We start from the raw sequence: 15,035 nt of genomic DNA, 5'->3' as shown, positions 1-15,035 counted from the left end.
TGAACAATTGGGTAAAATACAGGGGGCATCTCTAAGATGCCCTCTGTGTGCATTTTTTAATAAATCCAACACTGGCATCAGTGTGGGTTTATTATTCTGAGAAGTTTGATACTAAACTTCCCAGTATTCAGTGTAGCCATTATGGAGCTGTGGAGTTCGTTTTTGACAGACTCCCAGGCCGTATACTCTTATAGCTACCCTGCACTTACAATGTCTAAGGTTTGGCTTAGACACTGTAGGGGCATAGTGCTCATGCACCTATGCCCTCACCTGTGGTATAGTGCACCCTGCCTTAGGGCTGTAAGGCCTGCTAGAGGGGTGACTTACCTATGCCATATGCAGTGTGAGGTTGGCATGGCACCCTGAGGGGAGTGCCATGTCGACGTAGTCATTTTCTCCCCACCAGCACACACAAGCTGGCAAGCAGTGGGTCTGTGCTGAGTGAGGGGTCCCTAGTGTGGCATAAGACATGCTGCAGCCCTTAGAGACCTTCCCTGGCATCAGGGCCCTTGGTACCAGGGGTACCAGTTACAAGGGACTTACCTGGGTGCCAGGGTTGTGCCAATTGTGGAGACAATGGTACATTTTAGGTGAAAGAACACTGGTGCTGGGGCCTGGTTAGCAGGGTCCCAGCACACTTCTCAGTCAAGTCAGCATCAGTATCAGGCAAAAAGTGGGGGGTAACTGCAACAGGGAGCCATTTCTTTACATGCACATTAAGAGTAACCTCTGACACTTGTTTTACTTACTGACCCCGGGGGACATTTGGACAGTTGAATCCATTCAATCTGCCCTAACAGATTTTTAACACACCCATGAAGGCAATCCATACAGTCTCATGAGAGACCAGGATTGACACTTTCTGCGGAAGATTTTTTTTTGTAACAAGACAGGTAAGAGTAAGGCTTAGTTGACAAGAAAGTGCAAATTTACTTGATAAGTGTGTTATAAACATCATCCTAGGACACCTGTTGGAAACAGTACAGCTGTTTGGTGTACTGTAAGTGGGAAATAGGAAAGTCACTAATTTAACAGGCAACTTATTTGACATGAGCAGTTTTTTGTGCCAAGCTGCCCCTAAATTCTTTATCTACTTTGGAGTGTAGCACTTCCTTCTGGTAACCCTTAGAGGTAGCCCCAGGCAAATAAACTATAGGTCATAAACAGCTAGGCAGAAGGTGGGTGGTTGAAAGTGGTATACCTGACCCCTTTGTGCCATCAGAAAGTCCTGATGAGCAGAAATACTCAGAATCTTGCCCTGGACAAACCCCACCAGGTTGGAGACCCAGGTTTGTCTTGCCCTTTGGGGTGCTACCAGGATTATAGTCATGGGTGCTTGCAACTCTAGTACCAGTAGCAACACCAGGATCGAAGGCAAGCATAAGCAAATTTCTATAACCATTCTATTGTTAGGGCATTACCTAGCGACAAGGAGTGTAGACTCCTGGATGCAAAGGCATTTTGTGTTCTCTATTTAAGAGACAGACATGCCCCATTCTCAAAAGATTTGCCACTATTTGGTTTAGTTCCCATGCGTTTGCTTGTCTGCTTCTGTGTTGCACACTCTTGATATTAGCTATCATGGTCTCTCATGAGACCATGTCCAGATTCACCTTGCAGTCAAAATCTGAGCACGCTCAATATTGTACAGAACAGTTTTCCAAATAAAGACAAACATTACAGTTACCTTTCTCCGGATGACTCATCGCCATAAGTCTATTATTTTGTAGGTGGTTGAGATTAACTATGGCAGCGTCCTGCTCAGAGTTCCATGCCAGAACAGTTTGAAATGCCCTCAGAGAATCCCAATAAGAAATGTAACACTGCTAGGTCAGTGACAGACAGAAGGGGCAAGGTGAGGCTCACACTGAAAAGGACACGGAGTCAGAATGAAAAGCTACAGAAGCCACAAACCCTCTGCTTCACAACTAAAAGGTAGGATCAGTTTCAGGGCGAAAGATTCTAGGCCACTCTGAAATCTGAGTTCGCATCACCCATCAACACATGGCAAATGCAGCATTTTGGAAAAACCATCTTTCTTGGGCACATTTACCAACGTGTCCAAAGGCACTACCATTCACTAATGTTACCGCACACAAAATTTCCTTAACATATGCAGGGCACTTAAACAGTTCACACATGAGAACAGATCCTGTGAACTTAGCATCTGCAATTCCATTAGAATTGTATAAAAAAATTAAAAAAAATTAAAAAAAAGACAGTTAAATTAGATAGCCAAAATACACAACTCAGGGAGAGAACAGTTTCTAACTAGTAGAAAGATCTATAAGATATCAAAGAGTAATCAAGGGCATCACAGTGCAATGTAGAAAAAGTATTTAAACATCTCGTGTTGAAGGTAGCCAAACATTGTTTTACAAAAGCAAACTGGAAGCACACTGACAAAACAGGCAGAAAGGTTCCTCTCCCACAAAAGGATTGCATTTCCATGTTGGTGAACAGGCACTATGATTCAAAGACAAAACATAAGATCTGTGATACTAGGCAGAGGGTTTTCTAATTTCTCTCAAAGTTATAACACTAAAAGTCTAAACACATGTTTTATTTTTTGAAAACACACATTTGGGAAAAGTTAAAATATCTGATATATCCTAATTCAACTTGCATTAACAACAAAAATGATACACAGTGAAAATGTTATCAATACAAAACAAAACGGCCTTACTCTCTCTTTTGAGTAACCACTGGAACCGCTCTTCTCGCCTGTCAACAGAAGAAAAGCACAATATGTAGGACATGATTGTCATCTATAGAAATCATCAGTTAGTAAGAGAACAAATGTTTGACAATGGGACAGTCAAGTATTCAGTACACAGTATAGATCACATTACTGACTTAAGTTACTTCACTGACCAAGAACCCAATGAGAATACAAATGAGCATGGATTATTTTCACACCAGGGAAGAAAAATAGTTGATATAGTTTCAATGAAGCCTCCTTAGAAACAGAGCTTGCATTAACGATAAGAAACTTATTTCTCCATCAGGGGACTCATCAATACAGTGACTCCCTCAAATCACAAGTAGGACAGTTCCCCATTACAGGCCTATTTCAACTCCGGGATCTAAGAGGTGACTAAACACATCTCATAGTGAATGTACGCTAAGCCCTAAATGTGATAAATTATATAAACCCAATGGGCAGTTTTGAAAAGTAGAGTAAATAAAATGCACCAGTAGCACAAAATCTCCACCTGTCACATGGGGATTGCAGTGTAGATGTACGCCAACAACATGGACTTTAAAACAGTATCAGCCCTGCCTTGCTCTAGGTCAAATGTAGAATTTAGCTAAACATACCAAAGCGACTACGACAAACATTCCATGGAAATCACAAGCCCCAGATGCAAAACACGTAGTTCACTTCACAGACTAAAGCAACTTTTTTTCTTTTTTTTTTTAATAAATCAAAGCTGGTTTGAAGTATAAAAGTCTTTGCAGCTTTTTACTTGAGGTCTAATTAACTGGTTGTAGGAAGTTGGCTCTGTATATACTATTTCAAAGTAAGAAATAGTGTGCACAGAGTCCAAGGGTTCCCCTTAGAGGTAAGAGTGGCAAAATTAGATAATTCTAATGCTCTATTTTGTGGTAGTGTGGTCGAGCAGTAGGCTTATCAGAGGGTAGTGTTAAGCATTTGTTGTGTACACACACAGGCAATAAATGAGGAACACACACCCAAGGGTAGGTCGCTCCCCCTGCCGCTGCAGCTCCACCAGCCCAGGCTCCTGAACCCTCAAACCACAGTAAGTACTCCCCCCGCCCAGCCCCTCACCCTGCCCCGCGCTACTCACCTCTTCTCCTGCTTCCCTCTTCATCTTTGAGCTTCCTCTTCGCTCTCCATCTGTATTCTTCATCTGTGTTCTACTTTCTTCCCTGCACCCCGTCCTGCGTGTTCTTTCTTCTGTCTTCATCTGTGTTCTTCTTCTGTGCTCTCCTTCTGTGTATTTCATCTGTGTTTCTTCCCTCTCTTCTGCACCGCGACCTGCGTGTGCTTTCTTCTGTCTTCATCTGTATTCTTCTTTGTACTTCATCTGTGTTTCTTCCTCCTCTTCTGCACCGCGACCTGCGTGTGCTTTCTTCTTTGTCCTTCTTCTGTGTTCATCTGTATTCTTCTGTGTTCTTCTTTACCTTCTCCTTGGCTCTTCTCTCTTCTGCTCCTCGCTCCTCTTCACCTTCTCCTTGGCTCTTCTCTCTTCTGCTCCTCGCTCCTCTTCCTCTTTACCTTCTCCTTGGCTCTTCTCTCTTCTGCTCCTCGCTCCTCTTTTTCTTTACCTTCTTCTTGGCTCGTCTCTCCTGTTCTTCTGCTCCTGACTCCTCTGATCTTCCTCACTCCCCTCCACCTCTATAACCCCCCTCCCCTATCTTCCTATCTTTTCTTCCTAACTCCCTGCCACCTTTAAACCCCCCCTCCCCTATCTTTTCCCCCCTCTACCAGACCCCCCCACCCTCCGCTTTCCCACCGCCACCACCTGCTCGCCCCTGCCCCCCCTGCTCCCATTCGTCGCCCCACTCCAGCCCCCCCACCCCCAGCTGACCCCTCCTCCACCCTCTTATGGCGGCTGCTGCGCAGTCGCGCCGCTGGCGCGCCAATGGCAAACCCGTCTGCGCCCATCCGCGCCTGGACCGCACCCAGCGCCACGACCCCTGGCCACCAGCACTCCCAAACCCCGCAGCATCGCTACGACCCAGTCATCCTCCACGCCCTCAACCCGGGGCGCTCCAGTACTTGCTTCCAAGCCAACCAGAAAACGCACCCACGGACCCTTCGTATGTCACACCTGCAAACTCACCTTCCACGGCGAAAACCCCACGCCCGCCAGCCCACGCGCCAACAACCACCTCAAATGCATCCTGATCAACGCACGCTCTGTCCACAAGCACGCCGTTGAACTATGGGACCTCCTGGACTCCACCGGAAGTCGCCTTCATCACTGAGACCTGGATGAACGCCTCCTCGGCCCCCAGACATCGCCATAGCCATCCCTGACGGCTACAAGATTTCAAGGAGAGACCGCACCAACCAAGTAGGTGGAGGAATCGCCATCGTCTTCAAGGACTCCATCAACGTCACCACCTCCACCGAAGACACCCCCCTCGCTGCCGAACACCTGCACACCGACCCCAGGACCACACTCAGAGGAACTCTCATCTACCAACCCCCTGGACCACGCGCCCTCTTCAGCGACTCCATCACTGACTTCATCTCCCCGAACGCCCTTGCCTCGCCGGACTACATCCTCCTCGGTGACCTCAACTTCCACCTGGAACAGAACCACCCCAACACCACCGCCCTGCTCGACAACCTCACCAACCTCGGCCTCAAGCAACTGGTGAACACCCCCACCCACATCGCCGGACACACGCTAGACCCCATCTTCTCCGCCAGCAACCACATATCCTTCAGCCACTCCTCAGCTATACACTGGACCGACCACAGATGTGTCCACTTCACCTTCCGACGCGAGACTCGCCACCTCCTCACACAACCCATCCCACGTCGACAGTGGAACAAAATCCCTGAGGAACAGCTTGTAAAGAAATGGCTCCCTGTTGCAGTTACCCCCCACTTTTTGCCTGATACTGATGCGGACTTGACTGAGAAGAGTGCTGGGACCCTGCTAACCAGGCCCCAGCACCAGTGTTCCTTCACCTAAAATGTACCATTGTATCCACAATTGGCACACCCTGGCATTCAGATAAGTCCCTTGTAACTGGTACTTCTAGTACCAAGGGCCCTGATGCCAAGGAAGGTCGCTAAGGGCTGCAGCATGTCTTATGCCACCCTAGAGACCCCTCACTCAGCACCGACACACTGCTTACAAGCCTGTGTGTGCTAGTGAGAACAAAATGAGTAAGTCGACATGGCACTCCCCTCAGGGTGCCATGCCAGCCTCTCACTGCCTATGTAGTATAGGTAAGACACCCCTCTAGCAGGCCTTACAGCCCTAAGGCAGGGTGCACTATACCATAGGTGAGGGTACCAGTGCATGAGCATGGTACCCCTACAGTGTCTAAACAAAACCTTAGACATTGTAAGTGCAGGGTAGCCATAAGAGTATATGGTCTGGGAGTCTGTCAAACACGAACTCCACAGCACCATAATGGCTACACTGAAAACTGGGAAGTTTGGTATCAAACTTCTCAGCACAATAAATGCACACTGATGCCAGTGTACATTTTATTGTAAAATACACCACAGAGGGCACCTTAGAGGTGCTCCCTGAAACTTAACCGACTGTCTGTGTAGGCTGACTGGTTCCAGCAGCCTGCCACACCAGAGACATGTTGCTGGCCCCATGGGGAGAGTGCCTTTGTCACTCTGAGGCCAGTAACAAAGCCTGCACTGGGTGGAGATGCTAACACCTCCCCCAGGCAGGAGCTGTAACACCTGGCGGTGAGCCTCAAAGGCTCACCCCTTTGTCACAGCCCAGCAGGGCACTCCAGCTTAGTGGAGTTGCCCGCCCCCTCCGGCCACGGCCGCCACTTTTGGCGGCAAGGCTGGAGGGAACAAAGAAAGCAACAAGGAGGAGTCACTGGCCAGTCAGGACAGCCCCTAAGGTGTCCTGAGCTGAAGTGACTCTAACTTTTAGAAATCCTCCATCTTGCAGATGGAGGATTCCCCCAATAGGGTTAGGATTGTGACCCCCCTCCCCTTGGGAGGAGGCACAAAGAGGGTGTACCCACCCTCAGGGCTAGTAGCCATTGGCTACTAACCCCCCAGACCTAAACACGCCCTTAAATTTAGTATTTAAGGGCTACCCTGAACCCTAGAAAATTAGATTCCTGCAACTACAAGAAGAAGGACTGCCTAGCTGAAAACCCCTGCAGAGGAAGACCAGAAGACGACAACTGCCTTGGCTCCAGAAACTCACCGGCCTGTCTCCTGCCTTCCAAAGATCCTGCTCCAGCGACGCCTTCCAAAGGGACCAGCGACCTCGACATCCTCTGAGGACTGCCCCTGCTTCGAAAAGACAAGAAACTCCCGAGGACAGCGGCACTGCTCCAAAAGAACTGCAACTTTGTTACAAGGAGCAGATTTAAAGACCCCTGCAACTCCCCGCAAGAAGCGTGAGACTTGCAACACTGCACCCGGCGACCCCGACTCGACTGGTGGAGAACAAACAGCTCAGGGAGGACCCTCCGGCGACTCTACGACTGTGAGTAACCAAAGTTGTCCCCCCTGACCCCCCACAGCGACGCCTGCAGAGGGAATCCCCAGGCTCCCCCTGACCGCGACTGTCTGAACTCCATTTCCCGACGCCTGGAAAAGACCCTGCACCCGCAGCCCCCAGCGCCTAAAGAAACGGAACTTCTGTGCAGGAGTGACCCCCAGGAGGCCCTCTCCCTTGCCTAGGTGGTGGCTACCCCGAGGAGCCCCCCCCCTTGCCTGCCTGCACCGCTGAAGAGACCTCTTGGTCTCCCATTGAAAACCGAAGGAAACCCGACGCTTGTTCACACACTGCACCCGGCCGCCCCCGCGCTGCTGAGGGTGTACTTTCTGTGCTAACTTGTGTCCCCCCCGGTGCCCTACAAAACCCCCCTGGTCTGCCCTCCGAAGACGCGGGTACTTACCTGCAAGCAGACTGGAACCGGGGCACCCCCTTCTCTCCATTGAAGCCTATGTGTTTTGGGCACCTCTTTGACCTTTGCACCTGACCGGCCCTGAGCTGCTGGTGTGATAACTTTGGGGTTGCTCTGAACCCCCAACGGTGGGCTACCTTGGACCAAAAACTCAAACCTGTAAGTGTCTTACTTACCTGTTGAAACTAACAATAACTTACCTCCCCCAGGAACTGTGAAAATTGCACTAAGTGTCCACTTTTAAAATAGCTTATTGTGTTTTATGACAAGTATACATGCTAATGAAATGATTCAAAGTTCCTAATGTACTTACCTGCAATACCTTTCAAACAAGATATTACATGTTAAATTTGAACCTGTGGTTCTTAAAATAAACTAAGAAAAGATATTTTTCTATAACAAAACCTATTGGCTGGATTTGTCTCTGAGTGTGTGTACCTCATTTATTGTCTGTGTATGTACAACAAATGCTTAACACTACTCCTTGGATAAGCCTACTGCTCTTCCACACTACCACAAAATAGAGCATTAGTATTATCTCTTTTTACCACTATTTTACCTCTAAGGGGAACCCTTGGACTCTGTGCATGCTATTCCTTACTTTGAAATAGCACATACAGAGCCAACTTCCTACACCCTGAGTAAGACGTCGATACACAATACTCACGTAAAAACCAGTAAAGGCCACGGGACGCCACAGCCATTAGGCCAAGGCTTAACCCGAAAAATAGGTGGCCAAGCATTGGCACCGAAAAAGGGCATGCATGTGTCGAAGTCATCCTACTCCGGTCGAGATACCGGCACAGAGCAGACTCGACCCGAGACACCGGGTCAGAGCAATCTCGGCACTGAGATATCACTACGCCGAAGAGTAAAAAAGTGTCGTCGGAACTGAAAAAGCCAACCGAAACATCCGGCCTCGGAACTGAAAACAAGTTCCTACACAGAGGAACAAGGCCTGTCCTCACAAACGCAAACACATAGATTTGGACAGGAGCTAGAAACAATGGAGCCAGATTACACACAAAGAAGGCTCCACATTCAAAAGGACACAGGGAAGATCAGTACTCTCCCTCCAATAAGAATGAAACGGAAACTTGCCTTCCAAGAAAAAGACAAGCAGCCACAGGCAAAAGTGGCAAGACAAGTAACCCCACCATCATCTCCACAACGCTCACCACAACCATCACCAGTAGCCACTCCACCAATGATGCAGTCCCCCACTCATACAGGGATGAGTCAGGATGATCCAGACGCGTGGGATCTTTATGATGCACCAGTGTCAGATAACAGTCCCGACTGTTATCCAGCTAGACCGTCACCACCTGAGGACTCTACCGCCTACACACAGGTGGTGTCGAGAGCAGCGGAGTTTCATAATGTCAGCCTGCATGCAGAGCCAATTGAAGACGACTTTCTATTTAATACACTGTCGTCCACACACAGCCAGTACCAGAGCCTCCCCATGCTACCTGGAATGCTAAAACACTCCAAACAAGTTTTTTTAAAGAGCCTTTGAAAGGGCGGGCCATTACTCCAAGGGTGGAGAAAAAATATAAACCGCCACCAACAGACCCTGTGTAAATCACACAACAGTTAACACCAGACTCAGTTGTAATAGGTGCAGCATGCAAGAGAGCGAACTCACACCCCTCTGGAGATGCACCACCTCCAGACAAAGAGTCGTAAGTTCGACGCGGCTGGGAAAAGAGTGGCGGCACAAGCAGCCAACCAATGGCGCATTGCCAACTCACAGGCATTGTTGGCAAGATAGGACAGGGCTCATTGGGATGAAATGCAACATTTTATAGAACATTTGCCCAAGGAGTTCCAAAAACGAGCGCAACAAGTGGTGGAGGAAGGACAGAGTATCTCGAACAATCAGATACGGTCAGCTATGGATGCAGCAGACACAGCTGCTAGGACTGTCAATACAGCAGTAACAATACGGAGACCTGCATGGCTGCGTACATCTGGATTCAAGCAGGAAATACAACAAGCCTTGCTGAATATGCCATTAAACCGACAGAAGTTGTTTGGGCCGGAGGTGGACACTGCTATCGAAAAACTTTAAAAAGACACTGATACGGCCAAAGCCATGGGCGCACTCTACTCCCCACAGAGCAGAGGCACATTTCGTAAATCAGTTTCGAGGGGGGGTTTCGAGGACAAAGCACTGAACCCACAACCTCACAATCAAGGCCCACTTAGAGCCAATACCAGCGGGGAACTTTTTGGGGACAATATAGAGGGGGACAGTTCCCTAAGAGTAGAGGGAAGTTCCAAAGTCCCAAAACTCCACAAAATAAACAGTGACTTCCATGTCACAAATCCCCAACACAACACCAGTAGGGGGAGACTAACCAAGTTCTACAAAAACTGGGAGGAAATAACAGACACGTGGGTCCTAGCCATTATCCAGCATGGTTATTGCATAGAATTTCAAAAAATTCCCTCCAAATGTCCCACCGAAAACACATGTCAAAACAACACACAGATCTTCTACAACTAGAAGTTCAAGCATTGTTGCAAAAAGATGCAATAGAGTTGGTACCAATTCATCGAAGAGGAGTTTACTCACTGTACTTTCTCATACCCAAAAAAGACAAAACTCTAAGACCTATATTAGATCTCAGAACATTAAATATCTACATCAAATCAGATCACTTTCACATGGTGACACTACAGGACGTAATCCCATTACTTAAACAAGACTACATGACAACACTAGACCTAAAGGATGCGTACTTCCATATACCGATACATCCTTCACACAGAAAGTACTTAAGGTTTGTATTCCAAGGGGTACATTACCAATTCAAAGTGTTGCCATTTGGGATAACAACTGCGCCAAGAGTTTTTACAAAATGCCTGGCAGTAGTGGCTGCTCATATCAGAAGACAGCAAATACATGTGTTCCCGTACCTAGACGATTGGTTAATAAAAACCAACACGGAGGAACGGTGCTCACAACACACAAAGTATGTCATAGAAACCCTTCACAAACTAGGTTTCTCACTCAACTACAGCAAGTCACACCTTCAGCCGTGTCAAATACAACAATACTTAGGAGCAACAAAAGGGATTGCCACTCCAAGTCCACAAAGGGTACAGGCATTTCACAATGTAATACAGGCCATGCACCCAAAACAAAAAGATACAAGTCAAAATAGTGATGAAACTACTAGGCTCGATGTCCTCATGCATAACCATTGTCCCAAACGCAAGATTGCACATGCGGCCATTACAACAGTGCCTAGCATCACAATGGTCACAGGCACAGGGTCAACTTCAAGATCTAGTGTTGATAGACCGCCAAACATACACCTTGCTTCAATGGTGGAACACTATAAATTTAAACAGAGGGCGGCCTTTCCAAGACCCAGTGCCTCAATACGTAACAACAACAGATGCCTCCATGATAGGGTGGGGAGCACACCTCAACCAACACAGAATCCAAGGACAATGGGACACTCAGAGACAGTTTCACATAAATCACTTAGAATTACGGGCAGTATTTCTAGCGTTGAAAGCTTTTCAACCTATAATAATCCACAAAACATTCTTGTCAAAACAGACAACGATGTATTATCTGAACAAACAGGGAGGAACACACTCAACACCGTTGTCTCCTGGCACACAAAATTTGGCATTGGGTGATTCACAACCACATTCGCCTAATAGCGCAGTTCATTCCAGGAATTCAGAACCAGTTAGCAGACAATCTCTCTCGGGATCACCAACAGATCCACGAATGGGAGATTCAACCCCAAATACTAAACACTTACTTCCAAAAATGGGGAGCACCACAAATAGATCTATTTGCAACAAAAGAAAATGCAAAATGCCAAAACTTCGCATCCAGGTACCCACAGGCTCAGGTGCAGAGGTCAAAGAGGTGCCCAAAACACATAGGCTTCAATGGAGAGAAGGGGGTGCCCCGGTTCTGGTCTGCCAGCAGGTAAGTACCCGCATCTTCGGAGGGCAGACCAGGGGGGTTTTGTAGGGCACCGGGGGGGGGGGGGGGACACAAGTTTGTACAGGAAGTACACCCTCACCAGCGCGGCGGCCGCCGGGTGCAGTGTGCAAACACGCGTCGGGTTTACAATGGTTTTCAATGAGAGATCAAGGGATCTCTTCAGCGTCGCAGGCAGGCAAGGGGGGGCTCCTCGGGGTAGCCACCACCTGGGCAAGGGAGAGGGCCTCGTGGGGGTCACTCCTGCACAGGAGTTCCGTTCCTTTAGGTGCTGGGGGCTGCGGGTGCAGGGTCTTTTCCAGCCGTCGGGAAATGGAGTTCAGGCAGTCGCGGTCAGGGGGAGCCTCGGGATTCCCTCTGCAGGCGTCGCTGTGGGGGCTCAGGGGGGACAACTTTGGTTACTCACGGTCTCTGAGTCGCCGGAGGGTCCTCCCTGAGGTGTTGGTTCTCCACCAGTCGAGTCGGGGTCGCCGGGTGCAGTGTTGCAAGTCTCACGCTTCTTGCGGGGAGTTGCAGGGGTCTTGAAATCTGCTCCTTGAAACAAAGTTGCAGTTCTTTTGGAGCAGTGCCGCTGTCCTCAGGAGTTTGTCTTTCTTGAAGCAGGGCAGTCCTCAGAGGATTCAGAGGTCGCTGGTCCCTTGGAAAGCGTCGCTGGAGCAGGTTTCTTTGGAAGGCAGGAGACAGGCCGGTAGGACTGGGGCCAAAGCAGTTGGTGTCTTCTGTTCTTCCTCTGCAGGGGTTTTTCAGCTCAGCAGTCCTCTTCTTGTAGTTTCAGGAATCTAAATTCTTAGGTTCAGGGAAGCCCTTAAATACTAAATTTAAGGGCGTGTTTAGGTCTGGGGGGGTTAGTAGCCAATGGCTACTAGCCCTGAGGGTGGGTACACCCTCTTTGTGCCTCCCCCCCAAGGGGAGGGGGTCACATCCCTAATCCTATTGGGGAATCCTCCATCTGCAAGATGGAGGATTTCTAAAAGTTAGAGTCACTTCAGCTCAGGACACCTTAGGGGCTGTCCTGACTGGCCAGTGACTCCTTGTTATTCTCATTTTCTCCGGCCTTGTCGCCAAAAGTGGGGGCCGGGGCCGGAGGGGGCGGGCAACTCCACTAGCTGGAGTGTCCTGCGGTGCTGGCACAAAGGGGTGAGCCTTTGAGGCTCACCGCCAGGTGTGACAGCTCCTGCCTGGGGGAGGTGTTAGCATCTCCACCCAGTGCAGGCTTTGTTACTGGCCTCAGAGTGACAAAGGCACTCTCCCCATGGGGCCAGCAAAATGTCTCGGTTGTGGCAGGCTGCTGGAACCAGTCAGCCTACACAGATAGTCGGTTAAGGTTTCAGGGGGCACCTCTAAGGTGCCCTCTGGGGTGTATTCTACAATAAAATGTACACTGGCATCAGTGTGCATTTATTGTGCTGAGAAGTTTGATACCAAACTTCCCAGTTTTCAGTGTAGCCATTATGGTGCTGTGAAGTCCGTGTTTGACAGACTCCCAGACCATATACTCTTATGGCTACCCTGCACTTACAATATCTAAGGTTTGGCTTAGACACTGTAGGGGCACAGTGCTCATGCACTGGTGCCCTCACCTATGGTATAGTGCACCCTGCCTTAGGGCTGCAAGGCCTACTAGAGGGGTGACTTATCTATACTGCATAGGCAGTGTGAGGTTGGCATGGCACCCTGAGGGGAGTGCCATGTCGACTTACTCGTTTTGTTCTCACCAGCACACACAAGCTGGCAAGCAGTGTGTCTGTGCTGAGTGAGGGGTCCCCAGGGTGGCATAAGATATGCTGCAGCCCTTAGAGACCTTCCCTGGCATCAGGGCCCTTGGTACCAGGGGTACCAGTTACAAGGGACTTATCTGGATGCCAGGGTGTGCCAATTGTGGAATCAAAAGTACAGGTTAGGGAAAGAACACTGGTGCTGGGGCCTGGTTAGCAGGCCTCAGCACACTTTCAATTCAAAACATAGCATCAGCAAAGGCAAAAAGTCAGGGGGTAACCATGCCAAGGAGGCATTTCCTTACAAATACCGTCAAATTTTCCGATATTTTCACTAACTTTCCGAACCGAAACGCAGAGCGAAAAGGAACACGTCCGAACCCGATGGCGGAAAGAAAACAATCTAAGATGGAGTCGACGCCCATGCGCAATGGAGCCGAAAGGGGAGGAGTCCCTCAATCTCGTGACTCGAAAAGACTTCTTCGAAGAAAAACAACTTGTAACATTCAGAGCCCAACACTAGATGGCGGGCTGTGCAAAGCATGTGTATCTGCAGCTACACGCCATCAAACATATATATACACACACACACTTATACATACATATACATACATACTCTTATCTGTTTATTACAGGAGGCAGGTAATAACCAAATAACCATAGTTTAGGACAGAACTTTATTATAATAAAAAGAAATTTTAAGAGGGAAGGCAGAGTCAATTACCTTCCAAAAGAAAAACAAGGACATGCAAGCATAGCACTTGATTAATAGGCGGTTTCAAACGAAAGGTTAAAAGCTTGCTTGGCGGTGCAGTTTAAAAGTATATTTACTTTAATTCAGTGAGAAAATATTAAAAACTTCAAACCATGAATACGTACCGCAATTGCAGGCTGAGGTTTATGTCCAACAGAAGATAACCTTACTCTCTTTTTATTTATCATAACAGGTACTGTTTCACTGAACTTTATTGCAGCTATTGCAGCTTCTCTAAAGCTCATTTCCAAGTATGCCTAGGAACATAAAATATATATTTCTCTTAAATGAAGAACAATCTCAACAAAGATTTTTTAATTAAACATTAATCGCATAATACACCACTATACAATTTCCTAGTCGATTCACACAAAAAGCAAGTTGGAAAAAAATAAAGGCACTCACAATTAAACGTTTACATTAACAGCAATAACAGAAATAATTCAACAGTAGGCAAGGAAATATAGAACAGTATTTTCTTAAGACTAATTTGTGCATTTTGGTCTTCAAACTGCTAACTTTGCTTGCACGAATAAAAGCATCTACGAACATTAAGCCTTTCAGCAGGGGTAAAATATTTTCCTAGTGGAGAATCCCCCACTCCCCTAAACAACCTCACTGCCACTATGGAGACATACTCTTGCCTTCAAAATACCTTTGCCAATCAAACCATTGGTTTTAAGCTGTTAACGGTGCAACATTTTTCACGTTCTTTCTTATAAAGAGGGCAAGCCAGTAGTGCGGATTCTTCTAACCCTGTCATAAAAACTTTATTTAATTGCCTAGAAAACACCCACCCCAATTCAAGGTCAGCACTTGTCTTCTCTAGCTTTATTTTCAGAAAAGATTAACCATACATTGTATAGGAAAATTGACTGCTTGCTAATTGGGAGGATGAGAGTTCTCTGTATGATAAGAGGTGAGGCTGATATAGCACAAAGTTAAACAAACTGCCACACAAGTTATAAAAATAAAAGGTTTCTGCAAG

The 15,035-nt window shown here is 47.7% G+C and overlaps 1 protein-coding gene across 1 annotated transcript in view; it reads right to left on the bottom strand.

The window, feature by feature from the left end:
• Positions 1-14,301, bottom strand: part of LOC138275587 (zinc finger protein 638-like) — a 156,252-nt gene extending 141,951 nt beyond the window's left edge. The window contains exons 1-2 of the mRNA XM_069219131.1: positions 14,173-14,301; positions 2,687-2,724 (exon numbers count right to left, since the gene is read on the bottom strand). Coding sequence (XP_069075232.1) covers positions 2,687-2,724; positions 14,173-14,292 — 158 coding nt within the window. The 5' untranslated portion in view covers positions 14,293-14,301. The remainder of the gene's footprint in view (positions 1-2,686; positions 2,725-14,172) is intronic.
• Between the last annotated feature and the right edge of the window lie 734 nt (positions 14,302-15,035).

Source organism: Pleurodeles waltl, unplaced genomic scaffold (genome assembly GCF_031143425.1).
Source record: "Pleurodeles waltl isolate 20211129_DDA unplaced genomic scaffold, aPleWal1.hap1.20221129 scaffold_292, whole genome shotgun sequence".
In the NCBI taxonomy this organism is placed as follows: domain Eukaryota; kingdom Metazoa; phylum Chordata; class Amphibia; order Caudata; family Salamandridae; genus Pleurodeles; species Pleurodeles waltl.
The sequence above is the reverse complement of the archived record's forward strand: the minus strand, read 5'-3'. Positions and strand labels throughout refer to the sequence as shown.